The sequence below is a fragment of the Macrobrachium rosenbergii genome, chromosome 51 (genome assembly GCF_040412425.1).
Source record: "Macrobrachium rosenbergii isolate ZJJX-2024 chromosome 51, ASM4041242v1, whole genome shotgun sequence".
Classification (NCBI taxonomy): Eukaryota; Metazoa; Arthropoda; class Malacostraca; order Decapoda; family Palaemonidae; genus Macrobrachium; species Macrobrachium rosenbergii.
Window position 1 is genome coordinate 5,791,978 of NC_089791.1, and position 20,763 is coordinate 5,812,740.

Genomic DNA, 20,763 nt, shown 5'->3' on the forward strand with positions numbered 1-20,763 from the left:
AATTTGACCACGTGCTCTTCATCACTTCACAAAATACATCTGGTCACGAAAACCTAAGTTCAAAAATAGCTACGAAATTCAACAAGAATTTCTTCACAGAGTAATCACTAAATACGAACAATAATGTTCCATAAACAATAGATTACTTGGCAAAACACTCCAAGTAATTCAATACCTTACCCTGCTCACCAAATAACTTTGGACACGTGCCAGCTACACTAAAATGACTTTATAGCCATCCATCACCAACGTGAACTTTATCGTAAATTATCTTTAACATCCAAAAAATTCCTTTGTGAATCGTTATGGCATCCGGTTCGTTCGAAGGACCAAAGCAAAGTACTACTATAACTAGCAAAGAATGTGGTGAAACTTTAAAGTTTTAGGCACACATTCGGTACGATTTCATTCAACCTTAAGCCCTCCTGCCCTAGCTTTGAATGAGACCAAGTTACAGTGCTGAGGAGTTTACTAACTTACTTAAATGTACCATGAAGTCAAGAAACATTATATTCTTTCCAACAAAGTGCAGTTGAGAAACAATCAACTATATTTCCTGCACCAATTCTTTTGGGTGATGCCACACGGGTTCACAAATACGCATTTAAAAAGTTTAACACATATAATTAATATTTAAAGGACACAACAATCATCCAAGTTACATTAAGAAGCAAGAAAAAACATTAACATATTACTGCAAAAATTGACAAAACGTTACGTTACTTCGATAGAGGAAAACATAAATGGCAAGAAAAGGGGATTTCAGAATATTCTTATGAAGAAATTACTGCAATGACGACGACAGTTCACGAGGTGATGGGGCTGGATTTTACGAGAACTTCTTCTCTAACTTGCCTTTCTGGAGTTTGCTGCGAAACAGGCAGAGCTTCATGTTCCCACCCTGGAAGAAAACTCGGGAGCAGTACATTGGATAGCACAGTTGTCACATCTACAAAACTACAGGTTACGTAACAAACCATCAACTAAAACACAAACATTAAGTTGTTTAATCGTAACCCAACATACAAAAAAAGGGTTTCGTCCAGAAGGCAAGCTTAAACTACTGGCATGTGCCCTTACAACAAGGAAATAACATATACATTCTCCACAGGAAGAAGTTTGACAACACTGCAATCAGACGTCATTTAATTTTATAGAGATGGATAAAATTTGCGAAAAAGGTGTTTTACTACTTTAAATATTAATGTACTAATTTATACAAACTCATTGCTATAGTTAATATAATAAAAACTTCTTCTGTGGAGCAAAACAATCACATCAACGTATTTTTTCATAGGAACTGGGAAATACATCAAAATAAGTATTCAAGAAAACTAGGAAATTTTATTCAAGGGAATAAATGGCAATTTTTGACAGGCAGCTTAATTTGCCTTTAGAAAGGTTGTTTTAAGCAGCTTAATTGAGCTGTGTCATCTCAATATCTGTTCCAGGTAAAAAGAAGGACAGATCGAAATGTTGATAACTTTGCTCTGATATCTAGGTCAACTACAACCGACCATGTGGCGACGATGTTACTCTCAATAAACAAAGGAAAATTAGGTGGGGGGCATGCTGTGCAGCGACTTCTTGTAAATTATAATATATATATATATATATATATATATATATATATATATATATATATATATATATATATATATATATATATATATATATATATTAATCTCTCAATTATCTTGGTTAATAGAGCAAGATCCAGATAAGGGCAAGTAAAACTGTACAGGTGTTCAACAGCAACTCCGCATCCTTACTCCCTGGAGTGTAAGTGTAAAAACTTTAATATGCTTATAAACAACAACCATCACACTTGATGCAAAAGGCAATTCACTAAGTTATTTAACCGCATTTTTAACAAAATGTACTGTTTAAAACACTTCAAAAGAAATTTTTTCCTCTTGTATGCAACGCACATTACTATTATTTAATCATTATATATATATATATATATATATATATATATATATATATATATATATATATATATATATATATATATATATATATATATATATATATAATTAAATAACGAATACCCTTTTAATCGAATTACATATGATACCTGCATCAGACCTTGCCTGGATTCAAAGCTATGCCTTTGAGTTTGACACAGTGGAGACGAGCCACAAATATTCCTCATTATTGAATTCACTTTACCTTAGCAATAATTTGCAACCATAATGGAATTATATCACAATAAGTTTGTCCGACCTGGCCAAGATTCAAACCTATGCCTTTTGGGTTTGATATAAAGGAGACAGTGGCTTATCCATTTGAGTATAATGAAAGATATAAGTTAATTTGCTGCTAGATTCAGGTTGTATTAAGGATCAAAATCAGCCTCTCTCCCTCATGACAGCTAATTGATGAGTTTGTAACATGAGGCTCTTTAAGAATTTCCTCCCGTTATACACACGTGACTTTCTTTATCTTCACAAATATTAAGCCATAATTACTGTTTAATATTCATTTCACTATGCCTTCTTAATCACTTACACCTAGTGGAAATTATGATGGGTAAGTGTTTCTGCACTGGCCAGGACTTGAAGCATGGTCTGGTTTGGAAACATCTTATACAGATATTATAATGAATATCTTTTAAGAAATTCTGATAATATTCCAGGTAGAATAAAGCAAACTCATGGTTGCATTCATCAAAATATTTTTTATTGGAGTGATTTTTAATCTAATATCAAATACACAGAAAGAGAACCCAGAAAATTGCAGTCTTATCACAAAGAAAACAAAACATGAAATACAATTAGAATTCCAAAAGAAAACTACAGTATACAGCATACATGACCAGAAAAATGTTATCTTATCTAGTTTATTTGAGGGCATCGCAAAAAAAATGGCATCAGTGGCATACCTATAAATGCATCTAAAAGAACTATATGCTTACAGTTTGTATTCAATAATAACTTCAATTTTAGAAAAGGATGATGAAGGGATGATGAGACTGTATAGGGTCTGTATTAATCCTGACAAGATCACTTTCATAATAGTCTGATGAGGTGTAATTTGTTAAAAGGAAGGAACTTATCTGTAATGTCTTTTTCAGCACTATCATAAGTAATGAAAATAGCCAAAGAAAAGGAATGGTTTGGAATGAATGAATAAATGAATCACGAAATTTAGGCTGTAGACCAAGCACTGGGGCAAATCCTGTCATTCAGCAGTTAGCAGTATGAAACCTGAGACTAAAGTTTTGAGTACATTCTTACAAAACGTATACAATGATGTTGAAATCTACATCTCAGATGTTACAACAACTATAAACAGTCAGTGTTACAATCATTTAGCACCAGCAGGACTGACTGATTCTATTCCATGTAAACTGATGTTACAACTGCTAGCATCAGTGCAACACCATGAATGTGTCACCCAAAAGAAAAAAAAGCAGATGTTAATTAGAAGTTTAGCTGTGAAAGTTGCATACAGATGACATGCCACTTGAGGCTTTATTTTGTTGCAGTGAACGTGATTAACATAATTAGTTGCAGATATTTATTCTCCTGAGTAGTTTGTCTTAGCAGTATAACGCAGCTACTGATAACCAAGTTGAGGTGCGTGCAAAGTAGACAGCAATTCTGAAAATAAAGGGAAAATAGCCATGGGCCAACATTATTATGCGTATAATACCTGACAAGGAAATTTCCAAAGCCATTACACTTTCCTGAAATATGTTTTATCACAACCAAACAGCTGCAATTGTATAATTATTGTCAGTTTTTTTAAATAGCAACCACTATTACTCTAAGATACCACCAAACAGTCAAGTGTATTCAGTTCTATATTTCTGCATATCATCAACACATATCTTTGCTGAAGCTTCATGTTAACAAGAAGAACCACCGGTTGTTGTCGTGATCCAATTAATGTAATTGGATACTTTAGTGTAGACTCCAGGTTTATCTGGGTTGGCACATCCTTCACCAAAGCTAACTACACCCACAAGTGCCCAGCGACCACCACTTGTCTGCTTTACAAGAGGACCGCCACTGTCACCCTGAAAAAAAAGGTGGATATGAAACCAAATGAAGAGAGTATTGAACAATCATCATCAGCATATTTCTCTATCAAGTTTTCCCTCAACAGTGTACAATCATCATCAGCGTATTTCTCTATCAAGTTTTTCCTCAACAGGATTAGACGTGTTTTCTCCGCGGTCTCCTCTTGCTTTATGCACTTTTTGATCAAATTTCTATCTGGTACAGGTATGTATCCATGCCCTTTCTTCCTGAATTTCTCAGTCTTTGTGTTGCTACTTCCAAAGCTGCTACTTTTCCTTTCTTCATAACCCTAAATCATCTTGATTTATTTTTCCAGACTAAGGATACCACATCCTTCAGTAACTTCTTCATTTGTAATAAGGTCTTCCTATCATATTCCAGCCATGAAGCTAAGCATTTTGTAGCTATGCCTCATCTCAAATTCCTCAGTTCTCATGGTAAGTGCCTATAGCTTCAGCTGTATAAAGAAACGCAGGCCTTGGATATGCATAATAAAATTTTCCTCTCTTACTGGACCAGTAGTTTTGCAATCTCATCCAAGCTCTTGCTACTAATTTTACTTACTTCCCTCTTCATACAAACTTCACAATCCAGTGCATCTCCAAGGTAACAGAAATGTCCTACCTCTCCCAAAGCCTGTTCTTTCTTCACAATGCATGAAAGGCTTTGTGACATTTTCATGTGTTCCACTTTTCCTTTTTTTTATTCATCCTATTACGGAACTTGATCTAACAGACATTCAGGTAGTAGACAAGAGTGAAAGTCTCAACAGTTCTCTGTAAATGTTCTTCCCTGATTTGGTAATGAATTCCAGAAGGGCATAATTTCACAAGATGAAATGCTTGTCAGACAGAGCATTTAAGGTATATCCCGTTTTCCATTCTCTATTTTATAATGGTATCATAATTGGCAAAAACATGGAGACATGATAGTCAAATAAAGGCAACAATTCCCATCTTTAAATACAGCCGTTTAACAGATTCTTCTCAAGGTATGGCTTGAAAGATGCCTACATACGAAGTACAGTATCAGCAAGCTGGGATCACCCTGGCCATAGGGTTCAGCTGGAATTCTCCAGACTCCGTGGGATTCACTCTCACCTGGTCATTTAGTGCCTTCTCTCAGTCACCCGTTGCCAACTCGATGACCCAACTGGGGAACTTGAACCAAGAAATAATTCTGTTAGAGAAATTGTATTAGTAATTACGATGAAGTTCTGTAGGATTATGCTTCAGATCAATGTTTTTGGCATTATGTCCCTTAAAAAGGAATGTGCCTGTTGTCATGTCCCCTTGGGTTTTTAAGATTTACAGTAAGAACTATAATAATATATACAAGTAGATGAGATGTCACCAGGGTGTTCTAAGCATTTGTCTCATTAGGACTTTATCAATATTTACCAGTTCAAGTCTGCACTTATTAATATTTATCGGTTCAAGAGTCTGTACTGATGAAAATTATTTATATTTAAATAACACGACTGCCAACTGATGACCACTTTCCATTTAGATTTTAAAAGTTTACCTTTGATCTTTTACGATCAAATGTACCTCTTTGATATTCAGCAGGCAAGTGAATATATGCTCTCTTCCTCTTTTCGTAAACATACATTAGATATAAATATCAGTTTCCTTTCTTTTTTCCATGTGAACGAAGTAATTTCTCAAGTTTGCGGCTGGCTAACAAACCTCTTGCCAGGGACATTTGATTTGCGCACCAACCGAAAGGTACCGCGACGTACACCTGCTTCATACAGGGATGCAAGTTATAATAATTATCCGCCAAACATGTGGTATCTGGTTACGGAAACGACCCACAAGACCGAAGACAATTGTCACACAGCATGGAAGACCCCAGGGCCACACCGAGAAGTCCACGACGTATCCAGTGTTGGGTTCTCTAATAAAAAATAACTTTACGCCATATTTCTTTGGCTTCTTGGGGTTAATACACTTTTATACTTAGATGCCCTTTGTATGGCATCATCCCTCATCAAAAAGAAAGGTTCTTGGGAAGGAACCACGAAACTGGGACCATTCACGAATGTATTCCAACACTGGGCGGACTAGATGGTAGTCGGGGTTATTCGAGTGCGGCCCGCCGGTTGAAAGCGTTGAAATACCTGTCAATGCCAGGAAACTATCGCGGGGCATAATGCTGGGCACATTGGGCGTACTTAAAAAAAAATTCCGCCTCCAATATTGCCTGACGTCGGCAGCAGGCATCATTCCAAAAAAAATGTGGAGCCCCAAAAAATGCGCCATGTCCGTGAGGTTGCAGCCCCACCAGCGATACGACGTCATCATCTGCAGTTCCTCACGGCAGTACTGAGTGTAATCTGCCGTCTCTGCAACCAGGTATTCAAGCAATTCCCGCGCCAGGAAGAGCTGAATGAACCCCAGTGCAGTGAGAGGCACAGGCAGGGTCAGTCCAGGTGCTGCCATGAATGGGTGCATGTTAGGTGGGGTGGGGTCCTCCGACCACCCCCCCATCACTTTCGGACGAACGGCCTTCACCCAAGCTGCCGCGACGTTGCGACCTTCTACAGGCCCGTGCACGGGCACAACTTCGCACTCCCACCCTCCCCACTGGCCCATCTCCCTCACTTTCACCATCACTTTATGTCTCGTCCCCACAGCTGGCAGGCCTCCTCCTCCTCAAACTCTCTCCTCACGCACTGAAACCACTAAATTCAAGCTCACTTCCTGCTGTGGCTCCCGTACGGACATTGGGGGCAAGTACTAGTCATCACTAACATCAGGCGTGATGTCATCACTGGATGACCAACTGCCATCAAAATTAGGACTTTCCACCTGCTCTCGATCGAGAGCTCAACAAGTACTCGTCAATGTCCTTTTGTTGGAAGCCTCCCAAATGCTACAGATGCCCCTCAGTTTTCCCCGATGCTTCCTAGGGGTCGTAAAAGGCACGGGATGTGGTCCTTGGTCCCCTTCGGTCACACGTGGCCGCACAACACGGCATTGAGAAGCTGGGTCACCTTGGGTGCTTGGTCCCTCTCCAGCATCCCAGTCTAAAACTCGTCTCACAAGCTCACTACCGACAGGCATCTCTGCAAACGTTCTGTTGCCTCACAAATAAGCAAACACTCGCCAAAGTTCTGCAAAACACGGATGCGTCAAGATATCGCTCTCCGACGATGCGCCGCTGATGCTTTCTGGTGCGAGAAGGAAGAAATTCGTGCATGCGCGTCTGGGTGACGCTTATAAACAAAACAACAGCGTGATCCATGAACTCCCAGCATCCCTCAAGGTGCGTGATTTAAAACCTTTCGCAAACTAGGCCTATAATTATTTTTCTGCGAATATTTAAAAAAACATTTTTTAGTCGACGTACCGTACGTCCTTGGCATAACAGACAATTTTTTTTTTTAGTCGGCGTTATGGTATGTCAGTCGTTTAAAGGGCTGGAAACAATTTTAGAGAGGGTGGAAAGTCAAATTGAATATGAACGAAGGTACAGTAAAAGAAATGAGAGAGGTTGCAGCTAGAGGCCAGAGGACGCTGCAAAGAACCTCAAGTAATGCCTACAGTGCACCACGTGAGGTGCACTGACAGCACCCCTCTGGGGCCTAGATGCCATGAGGTCACACGGCTCCCTACCAGAAGGTTTTCATTCCATAAACTATGAACACAAACCATCATTCCCAAGTGTCACGCACAATCACATATATTGCTGCTCACTCATTTATAGCTTTATGTTTGTTGAGTTGGAATTGGGATATAGAATTTAGGCCAAAGGCCAAGCGTTGGCACCTATGAGGTCATTCAGCGGTGAAACGGAAATTGACAGTCAGTAAGAAGGTTTGAAAGGTGCACCTTTCAAACCTTCTTACTGACTGTCAATTTCCGTTTCACTATGAAACAATTATTAGAAGAGGGTGAAAAGTAAGTTGAAAGAAAGAGAATTTGAACAGAGGTACAGTGAAAGGGGTTGCAGGCTGGGGTCCGAAGGGTTTATACTTGTTGATGTTATTCCTTGGCCTAAGCAATTTATTTTCGCGTCCCACTTCCTCCCTCAACTCTCCCGTAGGTGGGTAGTGCCGTCAGTGCACTTCACGTGTGTAGGCATTACTTAAGGTTCTTTACAGCGTCCCTTCACCTCTTAGCTGCAGCCTCTTTCGTTCCTTTTTCTCTTCCTCCCTTCATATTCTCTTTCTTCCATTTGACTTGCTACCCTCTTTGACACTTGTTTCACAGTGCAACTGCAAGGTTTTCCTCATGTTACATTTTTAAACCTTTTTACCGTCAGTTTCCCGTTCAGCAGTGAACGACCTCATAGGTCCCAGCGCTTGGCTTTTGGCCTAAATTCCATATTCCAATTCCTTAACTCTTTCTTTCCCTTCCGGCTTTTCCCCTCAAAGAACGTTCAGTTACCATGACACTCGCTTAGCAAATCATTTGCCTTTGTACCTGACCATATCAAAAGACGGCACGATTTGCGTAAAAACAGACTTAGCAGCATCCCGAGATGTCTTCGTAAAGAAACCCTTAGTGGCGTTTACCTTTTTCCAAATAAACTAAAACAATCATCCTGGTAAGTAACCTCCATAATTTTAGTTACTTCTTTCACTATAATGCTTATTGTTCGTGCTTGGTGCCAGTTTCTCAGATTCGTTTCTTTACAGTTAACTAAACTCAATTAAAAAGTTATAACATTTTACCACAACCATTTTGTTCTAGAGCAACCAGTTTATTAAAAACCGTATCGAGAATTCATTTGTAAAACGTCGGGCTTATGTACCAATAAGATTTTTATAATCTGTATTTTATTTCATTCACTAATTTACAAATTCTTTCAGTAGTTTACAATTTTCATTTCCGCAATAAGTAGAAACGAGAGCAATTAAAGAACCATTAACACAAATACCATTTCATATGATATGCATATGAAGCATTCCATACCTAGCAGCAGTCATGTTAAAATCTTCCAAACGTCTTTGATTACTAAGTTCGACTGGCAATTAGTTCTGTAAAGTCACCAATTCGGCGCCAGGATAGTGTTTTCGGCGGCGCATTAATTAAGTCTCCGCTGAGCTTGTTTTCTTTGGTGACTTCCCGTTTTCATTCAAGCTCAATTAGTCACGCCTAAAACGTGCCAGGTCACGTATTTTAATCATTTTTACTTTATGGTATTTATACGAATGTCACACATTGTGTATGACATGTTTCTTCATTCACAGGCATCAAGACTGTATCTATATTGCAGCTCTGTATGTTTTGTATTGTAATTTGTACTCGTTCACTGCATATTATTGTTTATTGTTTCGACCTCAGGTCACAGTCAATTCCATTGTCTCTCACGGCCCGGCGTCAGTCGGCCGCAATATAAGCTGCCTGGATCTGTAATAAAGTAGCAGTAACCTTTACCTGCTCGTTTCTTTGACACCACAGTGGTGACCCCGGAGTATCCGGAGCCATTACGGACTCACTCTGACTCAGTCTTGCTCCAGGATTTCTCCCAAAACGCTCTTAGCGGCCTAAACACGGCGCTGTAACCAGCGTTTGAGCGTGCCTGACTCTCGTCAGGCGTACCCCACCAGCGTCCACTAGCGGAACCACCACGGCGCACGCAGTGCGTACTGAGCGCTGAGTACCCCACTCCAGTAAGGTCAAAGAGAGCGAGCATGGGCGGATATCCCCTCCTTCATGCAGTTAAACGCGGACCCCGCGGACTCAGGTTTACCTACCTCCCATCACAGCCGCACCACGCCCCGCATCGAGGCCCTCCGCAACTCCACACCAGCGCCCGAACACGGCGGCCGGGCAACGCAATCGCGGGCCGCCCTCACGTAAAGCTGCGCCGTTTACGCGGGGAACCCATCGATGTGGCTGCAGGGTGGAGAGCCACTTCAGAATCGCGGACCTCACGGACGAAATCCTACAGGCCGACACAGTGCTCAACGCCCTTCGGGCAGGCGTGTACAACAAACTCATCTCGCAGTACCGAAACACACCCTCACATACAGCACCACAAAAAGTTCCTCCTCAAGCTTGCTCCCTGCCCATCGCCGAGCGGGCCGCCCGTGCTATCGATCGACCTTGCCAATAATCCACTCCACGACCTCAATCCAAGAGGCGGCAGGGCATGGTCAGAGATCTCCTGTCAATACCAGTCTTGGGTGGCACAAACAAGCGGCAGGAGATAAACTTCATCTGGAAATCTTCCTTCGCCAACTCACTCCCGGAAGTACGCAACCAGATCGCTCACCCCTACACCATGCCTGTCGAGGACCTCATAGAGGCGGCACAACACCTCACAGACTCCGTCAAGGCTTCATAAGCGGCTAAAACCGGCCACACAGCCGGTCAGCTCCGTCCAGCCTGAAGAGGCGTAGAGCAGCCCGTCAACGCCATCGCCAACAGGCGTCCCACCGAACCACAGCAGACGGGAGGTCCCTGGCTTCTGTCGCTACAACAAGTGGTTCGGAAAGGGCGCCCCGAAACCGCACTCCGCCCTGCTCGTTCAACCGTTCAAAAAACGGGGGTGGCGCCAGCAGGACAGGCCGCCATGGCAGCGAAGAACCCAGGGCCTCAAAAACAGTAGGTTTTACGTCCGCGACACCGTCTCCGCAGGATGATGCTGGTCGACACAGGAGCCTTTAAGTCGGTCTTCCCAGCATCCAGAGAGGACCGCAACCAGACACCAGACCCGGCCGCCTTCTGACGGCGCAACGGCGAACCCCATCCTCTCCTACGGCACCAGGCTCCTGTCGATCTCCATCCCTTGGCCAGAGTTACTCCTGGGACTTCATCGTCGCGACGTAGGAACCCCACTCCTGGGGCCGATTTTCTGGCGCACTTCGGCCTGCTAGTCGGCGTGGGGCGCAAGCGCCTCGATACCGACTCCTGCGGTCTCTCCCGTTAACGGCGGGACCCAGACCCACCATCAGCGCTGTCGCCCCACCAGTATGCACACCTTCTGTCGGGTTCCCTGAGGTGTTTTAGCCCGAGCTTCGCCAAGTCCCGGGGCCCCAGCCAAGCACGGCATATACCACCATATAGTGACTAAAGGGCCCCGACACATGCGAAGTTCCGCAGGCTTCCCCCTCAGCGCCTTCAGGAGCGAAAAAAGCATTCGCGGAGATGGAACAGATGGGCATCTGCAGGAAAGCCTCCAGTCCATGGGCCTCCCCCTCCACATGGTGCAGAAACCGGACGGCTCCTGGAGACCCTGCAGCGACTACAGGCGGCTCAACATTGCAACGGAGCCCGACCACTACCCTCTGCCCAATATGCAAGACCTCACGGACTCCATTCACGGGGCCAAAATATTCACTAAATGGACCTTCTTAAATCTTATTTCCAGGTACCTGTTGCGCCAGAGGACATACCAAAGACAGCCATCATCACGCCCCTTCGGGTCCTATGTGTTCGCCTTTCTCCACCTTCGGGCTGAGGGAACACCGGGGCCACCTTCCAGCGGCTCATGGACAGCATCCTGGGGGACCCTAAAATTCTCGTCTGCTCGTCGGCGACATTCTCATATTTTCCAGGTCTCACAGCGAACACCAGAGCACATCAAAGCAGTCCTCCAGCGCCTCCAAGAAACGGCCTCGTCGTCCGTTTTGACAAGTGTACCTTGGCGTCAAGCAGAATTCCCTGGAGTCACGAGGTGTCTCCGACAGGCGTCCACCCTCTTACATCGAAAGTGGCAGCCGTAGCCAAGTTCCCGACACCCACCTCCATCAAGGCCGTCAGGAGTTCCTTGGGATGGTAAACTTCTACAGGCGGTTCATCCCGGGATCGCGCACACCACGGCCCCTGACGGAAGTCCTAAAAAGTCAACCAAGTCCCTGTCTTGGGGACCCAGCCAGCAGCAGGCCTTTTCCTGGAAGGCGCCCTCACCAAGGCAACCGCCTTGGCACCAGGATCCCAAGGCTCCTCAGCTGACGACAGACGCCAGTAACGTTGCCTGCGGTGCTGTTCTGGAGCAAATCATCAACAGCGCCCCAGCCCATCGCTTCTTCAGCAAGAAGTTCAGTCCCGCAGAGTCCCGCTACAGCACCTTCGACAGGGAACTCTGCGCGATGTACCGCGGTTCGGCACTTCAAGTTCCTCCTGGAGGGACGCCCTTCACAATCTTCACAGACCACCAGCCACTGGTTCATGCCTTCACGAAGCAGGGGGCGCATGGTCTTCAGACAGCAGCGCCACCTCTCAGCCATAGCCGAATTTACCTGTTCCGTCAGGTACCTCCCGGCAAGAAAAATCCGTAGCAGACGCCCTCTCAGAGTCGGGTTGAGCGCGAGTGCAGCTTGGTGTGGATTACCAGGACCTTGCCAGAGAACAGGCCGCTGACCCAGAAACCCCAGCATACGCACCGCCATCACATCCCTCAAGTGGCGGGACGTGACCCCGCCCCGGAGGCCCAGCCTGCTCTGTGACATCAGCACAGGCCAGCCCCGCCCTTTGGTTCCAGCCTCACGCCGCGCCAGGTATTCGACATCATTCACGCCTCTCACACCCTCCCGGCAGGACCACGGCCAAACTGCTTTCAAAAAGTTCGTCTGGCACGGGTGCAAGGACGCCACAGCCTGGGCAAAACGGTGCCTGCAGTGCCAGACCAGTAAAGTGGTCGTCACACGCAGTCGAGGGTGGCGAGTTCCCACAGCCAGGGGCGCCGCCGGCCACATCCACATCGGCGTCGTCGGGCCCTTCCCCATCAGGCGGATCAGATACCTCCTCACGGTGGTAGACCGTTCGGCGAGGTGGCCCGAAGCCACGCCCATGCAAGAAGCCACCGCCAGCGCGTGCGCTGAGCCCCTGCTCTCCAGTTGGGTTAGCCGCTTCGGGCGTCCCGGACCATCACAACCGACAGGGCCCGCTTTCCTCTCGAGTTGTGGTCTGCCTGGCTCAACTGCTGGGAACCACGCGCCACACCACCACAGCGTACAACCCAGCGGCCAACGGCCTGGTTGAACAGTTCCACAGGTCCTTAAAGTCATCCCTCATGGCCCGCTGCACCGCCGAGGACTGGAAACATCAGCTGCCGTGGGTCCTCCTCCGGGTTGAGGACCGCCCCAGAGCAGCGGCACCCCATCCGCAGCTGAACAAACCTGGGGAACCCCTCGTGGTGCCGGGAGAGCTCGTGACGGATGATCGCCACTCCCCATCTCTGCAGAGGCTCAGCGGCGTGGCCGGCAAGTTCGCCCCTTGCAGGCGCTCATACATCGACAAAGCAACCACCTTCATGCCGCCACAGCTGTCATCCGCCACCCACGTCTTACGTCAGAGTCGGCGCCCGTCCGTCCACCACTAACTAAGCCCTACAGGGGACCCTTCCGCGTGCTGGGCGGAACAGCAAGCGTTCGGCTGGCACTCCCAGGCAAAACGACTGGGTTTCCATGAGACCGGCTAAAGCCCGCCTTCCTGTCGGAGAGTCCCAGCAGCGACGCAGCACCCCTTCCGCCCAAACGCACTCAGCACGCCCTCACCCCAGGGCCGCCGCCCCAGGAAGGACCGCCAAACAGCAGCCTCACAGGCGGGAGGCCCCTCAGTTATCTTCAAGGGCCGCGGCACCTTCAGCGTCCCACCAGGTACAGGGATTAATCAGGCCGTCCCTCGTCTTGGGAGTATTTGTAAAGTCACCAATTCGGCGCCAGGATAGTGTTTCAGCGGCGCCATTAATTAAGTCTCCATGCTGAGCTTGTTTTCTTTGGTGACTTCCGTTTTCTTCAAGCTCAATTAGTCACGCCTAAAACGTGCCAGGTCACGCATTTTAATCATTTTTACTTTATGGTATTTATACGAATGTCACACATTGTGTATGACATGTTTCTTCATTCTGAGCATCAAGACTGTATCTATATTGCAGCTCTGTATGTTTTGTATTGTAATTTGTACTCGTTCACTGCATATTATTGTTTATTGTTTCGACCTCAGGTCACAGTCAATTCCATTGTCTCTCCACGGCCCGCGTCAGTGGCCGCCAATATAAGCTGCCTGGATCTGTAATAAAGTAGCAGTAACCTTTACCTGCTCGTTTCTTTGACACCTTACAGTTCTACCTTGACTTTAACTTGAGAAATTACTTCGTTCACATGGAAAAAGAAAGGAAACTGATATTTATATCTAATGTATGTTAACGAAAAGAGGAAGAAAGCCTATATGCACTTGCTTACTGAATATCGTAAAAGATCAAAGGTAAACTTTTAAAATCTAAATGGAAAGTGGTCATCAGCTGACAGTTGCGTTATTTAAATATGAATAATTTTCATCAGTACAGACTTGAACCGATAAATATTAATAAGTGCAGACTTGAACTGGTAAATATTAATAAAGTCCTAATGAGACAAATGCTTAGAAATGATAGTAACACCCAAGTGACATCTCACCTACTTGTATATATTATTGTAGTTCTTACTGTAAATCTTAAAAACCCAAGGGGACATGACAACAGGCACATTCCTTTTTAAGGGACATAATGTCAAAAACATTGATCTGAAGCATAATCCTACAGAACTTCATCGTAATTACTAATACAATTTCTCTAACAGAATAATTTCTTGGTTCAAGTTCCCCAGTTGGGTCATCGAGTTGACAACAGGTGACTGAGAGAAGGCACTAAGTGACCAGGTGAGAGTGAATCCCAGGGAGTCTGGAGAATTCCAGCTGAACCCTATGGCCAGGGTGATCCCAGCTTGCTGATACTGTACTTCGTATGTAGGCATCTTTCAAGCCATACCTTGAGAAGAATCTGTTAAACGGCTGTATTTAAAGATGGGAATTGTTGCCTTTATTTGACTATCATGCCTCCATGTTTCTGCCAATTATGATACCATTATAAAATAGAGAATGGAAAACGGGATATACCTTAAATGCTCTGTCTGACAAGCATTTCATCTTGTGAAATTATGCCCTTCTGGAATTCATTACCAAATCAGGGAAGAACATTTACAGAGAACTGTTGAGACTCATTCTTGTCTACTACCTGAATGTCTGTTAGATCAAGTTGCGTAATAGGATGAATAAAAAAAAGGAAAAGTGGAGCACATGAAAATGTCACAAAGCCTTTCATGCATTGTGAAGAAAGAACAGGCTTTGGGAGAGGTAGGACATTTCTGTTACCTTGGAGATGCACTGGATTGTGAAGTTTGTATGAAGAGGGAAGTAAGTAAAATTAGTAGCAAGAGCTTGGATGAGATTGCAAAACTACTGGTCCAGTACGAAAGAGTACCCTATCAGTAAGAGAGGAAAATTTTATTATGCATATCCAAGGCCTGCGTTTCTTTATACAGCTGAAGCTATAGGCACTTACCATGAGAACTGAGGAATTTGAGAAGAGGCATAGCTACAAAATGCTTAGCTTCATGGCTGGAATATGATAGGAAGACCTTATACAAATGAAGAAGTTACTGAAGGATGTAGTATCCCTTAGTCTGGAAAAATAAATCAAGATGATTTAGGGTTATGAAGAAAGGAAGAGTAGCAGCTTTGGAAGTAGCAACACAAAGACTGAGAAATTCAGGAAGAAAGGGCATGGATACATACCTGTACCAGATAGAAATTTGATCAAAAGCATAAAAACAAGAGGAGACCGTGGAGAAAACACGTCTAATCCTGTTGAGGAAAAACTTGATAGAAAATACGCTGATGATGATTGTACACTGTTGGGGGGAAAACTTGATAGAAAATATGCTGATGATGATTGTTCAATACTCTCTTCATTTGGTTTCATATCCACCTTTTTTCAGGGTGACAGTGGCGGTCCCTTGTAAAAACAGACAAGTGGTGGTCGCTGGGCACTTGTGGGTGTAGTTAGCTTTGGCGAAGGATGTACCAACCCAGATAAACCTGGAGTCTACACTAAAGTATCCAATTACATTAATTGGATCGACAACAACCAGTGGTTCTTCTTGTTAACATGAAGCTTCAGCAAAGATATGTGTTGATGATATGCAGAAATATAGAACTGAATACACTTGACTGTTTGGTGGTATCGCAGAGTAATAGTGGTTGCTATTTAAAAAGACTGACAATAACTATACAATTGCAGCTGTTTGGTTGTGATAAAACATATTTCAAGGAAGTGTAATGGCTTTGGGAAATTTCCTTGTCAGGTATTATACGCATAATAATGTTGGCCCATGGCTATTTTCCCTTTATTTTCTGGAATTGCTGTCTACTTTGCACGCACCTCAACTTGGTTATCAGTAGCTGCGTTATACTGCTAAGACAAACTACTCAGGAGAATAAATATCTGCAACTAATTATGTTAATCACGTTCACTGCAACAAAATAAAGCCTCAAGTGGCATGTCATCTGTATGCAACTTTCCACAGCTAAACTTCTAATTAACATCTGCTTTTTTTTCTTTTGGGTGACACATTCATGGTGTTGCACTGATGCTAGCGGTTGTAACATCAGTTTACTTGGAATAGAATCAGTCAGTCCTGCTGGTGCTAAATGATTGTAACACTGACTGTTTATAGTTGTTGGTAACATCTGAGATGTAGATTTCAACATCATTTTATACGTTTTGTAAGAATGTACTCAAAACTTTAGTCTCAGGTTTCATACTGCTAACTGCTGAATGACTGGATTTGCCCCAGTGCTTGGTCTACAGCCTAAATTTCGTGATTCATTTATTCATTCATTCCAAACCATTCCTTTTCTTTGGCTATTTTCATTACTTATGATAGTGCAGAAAAAGACATTACAGATAAGTTCCTTCCTTTTAACAAATTACACCTCATCAGACTATTATGAAAGTGATCTTGTCAGGATTAATACAGACCCTATACAGTCTCATCATCCCTTCATCATCCTTTTCTAAAATTGAAGTTATTATTGAATAGGTATGCCACTGATGCCATTTTTTTTGCGATGCCCTCAAATAAACTAGATAAGATAACATTTTTCTGGTCATGTATGCTGTATACTGTAGTTTCTTTTGGAATTCTAATTGTATTTCATGTTTTGTTTTCTTTGTGATAAGACTGCAATTTTCTGGGTTCTCTTTTCTGTGTATTTGATATTAGATTAAAAATCACTCCAATAAAAAAATATTTTGATGAATGCAACCATGAGTTTGCTTTATTCTACCTGGAATATTATCAGAATTTCTTAAAAGATATTCATTATAATATCTGTATAAGATGTTTCCAAACCAGACCATGCTTCAAGTCCTGGCCAGTGCAGAAACACTTACCCATCATAATTTCCACTAGGTGTAAGTGATTAAGAAGGCATAGTGAAATGAATATTAAACAGTAATTATGGCTTAATATTTGTGAAGATAAAGAAAGTCACGTGTATAACGGGAGAAATTCTTAAAGAGCCTCATGTTACAAACTCATCAATTAGCTGTCATGAGGGGGAGAGAGAGCTGATTTTGATCCTGAATACAACCTGAATCTAGCAGCAAATTAACTTATATCTTTCATTATACTCAAATGGATAAGCCACTGTCTCTTTTATATCAAACCCAAAAGGCATAGGTTTGAATCTTGGCCAGGTCGGACAAACTTATTGTGATATAATTCCATTATGGTTGCAAATTATTGCTAAGTAAAGTGAATTCAATAATGAGAATATTTGCGGCTCGTCTCCACTGTGTCAAACTCAAAAGGCATAGCTTGAATCCAGGCAAGGTCTGATGCAGGTATCATATGTAATTCGATTAAAGGGTATTCGTTATTTAATTATATATATATATATATATATATATATATATATATATATATATATATATATATATATATATATATATATATATATATATATATATATATATATATATATATATATATATATATATATATATATATATATATATATATATAAAATGATTAAATAATAGTAATGTGTTTTGCATACAAGAGGAAAAAATTTCTTTTGAAGTGTTTTTAAACAGTACATTTTGTTAAAAATGCGGTTAAATAACTTACCGAATTGCCTTTTTGCATCAAGTGTGATGGTTGTTGTTTATAAGCATATTAAAGTTTTTACACTTACACCCAGGGAGTAAGGATACGGAGTTGCTGTTGAACACCTGTACAGTTTTACTTGCCCTTATCTGGATCTTGCTCTATTAACCAAGATAACTGAGAGATTAATATATATATATATATATATATATATATATATATATATATATATATATATATATATATATATATATATATATTATTTTACAAGAAGTCGCTGCACAGCGCCCCACCTAATTTTCCCTTTTGTTTATTGAGAGTAGCATCGTCGCCACATGGTGGTTGTAGTTGACCTAGATATCAGAGCAAAGTTATCAACATTTCAATCTGTCCTTCTTTTTACCTGGAACAGATATTGAGATGACACAGATAAAAAAGGGCAAAGATGGGGAGACTGGATGCCACTCCCTAAGCAGCTTAGCTCAATTAAGCTGCTTAAAACAACCTTTCTAAAGGCAAATTAAGCTGCCTGAATTGTCTTTCCACAGGACACTTGGGAAGAGGCAACCAATCGCTAACCACCTGGCAAATGACACATCATTTGCACACGGCCTGATTATTGGCAGAATTTTGCACACGGCACCGACACCCGGCGCTGCCTTAAAAAGGAAAGACAGGAGATCTGTGGGCAGTTAGTTGTGTGAGCAGTAGCAGTAGGCGTCGGCAGCAGTTGTAATCGTAGGGAGGCCATTAGCCATACATGCAGGCGAGTGATACATTTGCTGAGAGACCATTCATCCTCCCACCTCCCCCCCTGTCCGACTCCAGACGATGGTCATCCTCAAGGGCACCGCCATCACGTGTGATCGTCCCTCGTCATTCTTCGACAGAGACCTGCTTTCCCTAAGGTAGAGTGCGAGTAAAGACTTTTCAGTCACGACAGTTTGCCCTTTAGAAAGTTATCAGAGTGCTAATATTTCACCTCTGTCCTTGTGCCAGTTTATCCAGTGCCATTTCCAGTGTCCTGTGTTCAAGTGTAAAGTGGTCATTCATTCCTCAAGCCCTTGGCACCCTCAGTGCAGACTCGAGTCCTATTCTGTGCTATATTATTCCTTTACTGGTGTGTACTGTGTAAATCTCGCTTGCAGAGGGACCTATTTGCAGTGGACTCATCTTGGACTGTGCCTTGCCCTTAGTCAAGACTCCGGTAGAAGGATCTTCAGGTGTTGCAAGCCCTTTAACAATCTACTTACCCATTTTCCCTTCTAATGCTTTCTTTTGTAAATATAATTCTTTAATTTATCCCAAGTGTTTACGTAACATTTCCTTATGAAGTAGAGCCTTCAGCTCCTAAAATCATCCCTTGATCTTTGTTTTTTATGATTTCCCTTTATGCAATTCAGAACTCCAAGGCCAATTGAATAAAGTTTCTATTGCCGACCTGTAAAATTACCATAAACCAGGGAAATTCATAAATATTTATATATATATATATATATATATATATATATATATATATATATATATATATATATTTATATATATATATATTTATATATATATATATATATATAATATATATATATATATATATATATATATATATATATATATATATATATATATATATATATATATATATATATATATATATGTTTTTTTTTCTGGCAATCTTCTTTGAAATATTCTCTTTGAGACAGGTAGCAACATCTACAGATAATTTAGCCTTGTGATTCCGACTTCGTGCGTCCAGGAAAACATAAAAAAGAGGAAAAAAAGGGGGAATTTCATATGAGCGTAAGGCTCTTACTACTGAAGGAAAATATCACGTAAACACGTGGGTAAACTTACAGGAGTATATTTACATAAATAACATTAGTACAGGAAAGAGAAATGCAAGTAAATTATTGATCCTGAAGGGGATTCCTATGGGATGAATGAAACTGGGGAGATTCCAGACACAGTCCAAGGAGATTCCACGATAGAGGGTCCCTCTGAAATGAGAGAAATGCAAATTATACGCCAGTAATGAAAACAGGCAAAAGAATAATGAATTCGAAGCTGCACTGATGGTGCCAAGGGGCATCGTTGAATTAATAACGGCTTAGCACTGCCGACACTCGAGGAGCACAGACATTTGACAAGAGATTCAGTGATTACTGGCACTCAAATTAAGTAAATGTTACGAGGAAAAGCGTGACTGAACGGACGTCTTTACAGAGCACTTTACCGTAAGGCAGATTTGGTTCCAGCGGAAAAGGCCGTCCGTGGATGACTTGCAATTTCCGAGTGCAAGTGCGATCTTCCACGTGGTAGGATGCAGGGGCTTCAACGTAAGGGGCAAGACGTGGGAACTTCACGAAACGCCAGGCAAATGGAGTGGGTCATCGGTCAGGCCAGCATCGAAGGGAACACGTGGTTGGCGGTTGAGTGCATGAAGGAAAAGTATACTTTGAAAGGCCACGTGGTTAGGAGCTAAGGGCATCATTGGGCCAGGGCATGGTGGTGGTTTGGGGTGTCGTCTCTGCACCCGGTCGTCTAACGCGCATCTGAGAGCGAGCCCTGGTCTGGTTGTCGCTTTATGACCTCTCCTATGGGCAGGGGGCACGTCCAGCACATAGGGAGGTGAGTCATTTTCACCTGGTCTGAAAAGAAGCAGCCAGACAGATTCACTTTGGCCTCGAAAAGATATTACCTACTTAAAGGGAGTGGCCTACAATCGGTTTTAATTCCTTGTATTCTGACTGTGTGAAATATCGATTGGCAGACAGTAAATGAAAAAAAAGAGGAGCAATTTGCTAGCGAGTTCTTGTTAATTATAATATATATATATATATATATATA

General features: G+C 42.7%; 1 protein-coding gene across 2 annotated transcripts in view; it reads right to left on the minus strand.

Moving 5' to 3' along the window:
- Positions 1-2,704: 2,704 nt before the first annotated feature.
- The window catches only part of LOC136833124 (uncharacterized), a 176,455-nt gene continuing 158,396 nt past the window's right edge, over positions 2,705-20,763 (minus strand). For both annotated transcript variants that reach the window (XM_067094782.1, XM_067094781.1), the window contains exon 15: positions 2,705-4,027. In XM_067094782.1, coding sequence (XP_066950883.1) covers positions 3,857-4,027 — 171 coding nt within the window. In that variant the 3' untranslated portion in view covers positions 2,705-3,856. The remainder of the gene's footprint in view (positions 4,028-20,763) is intronic.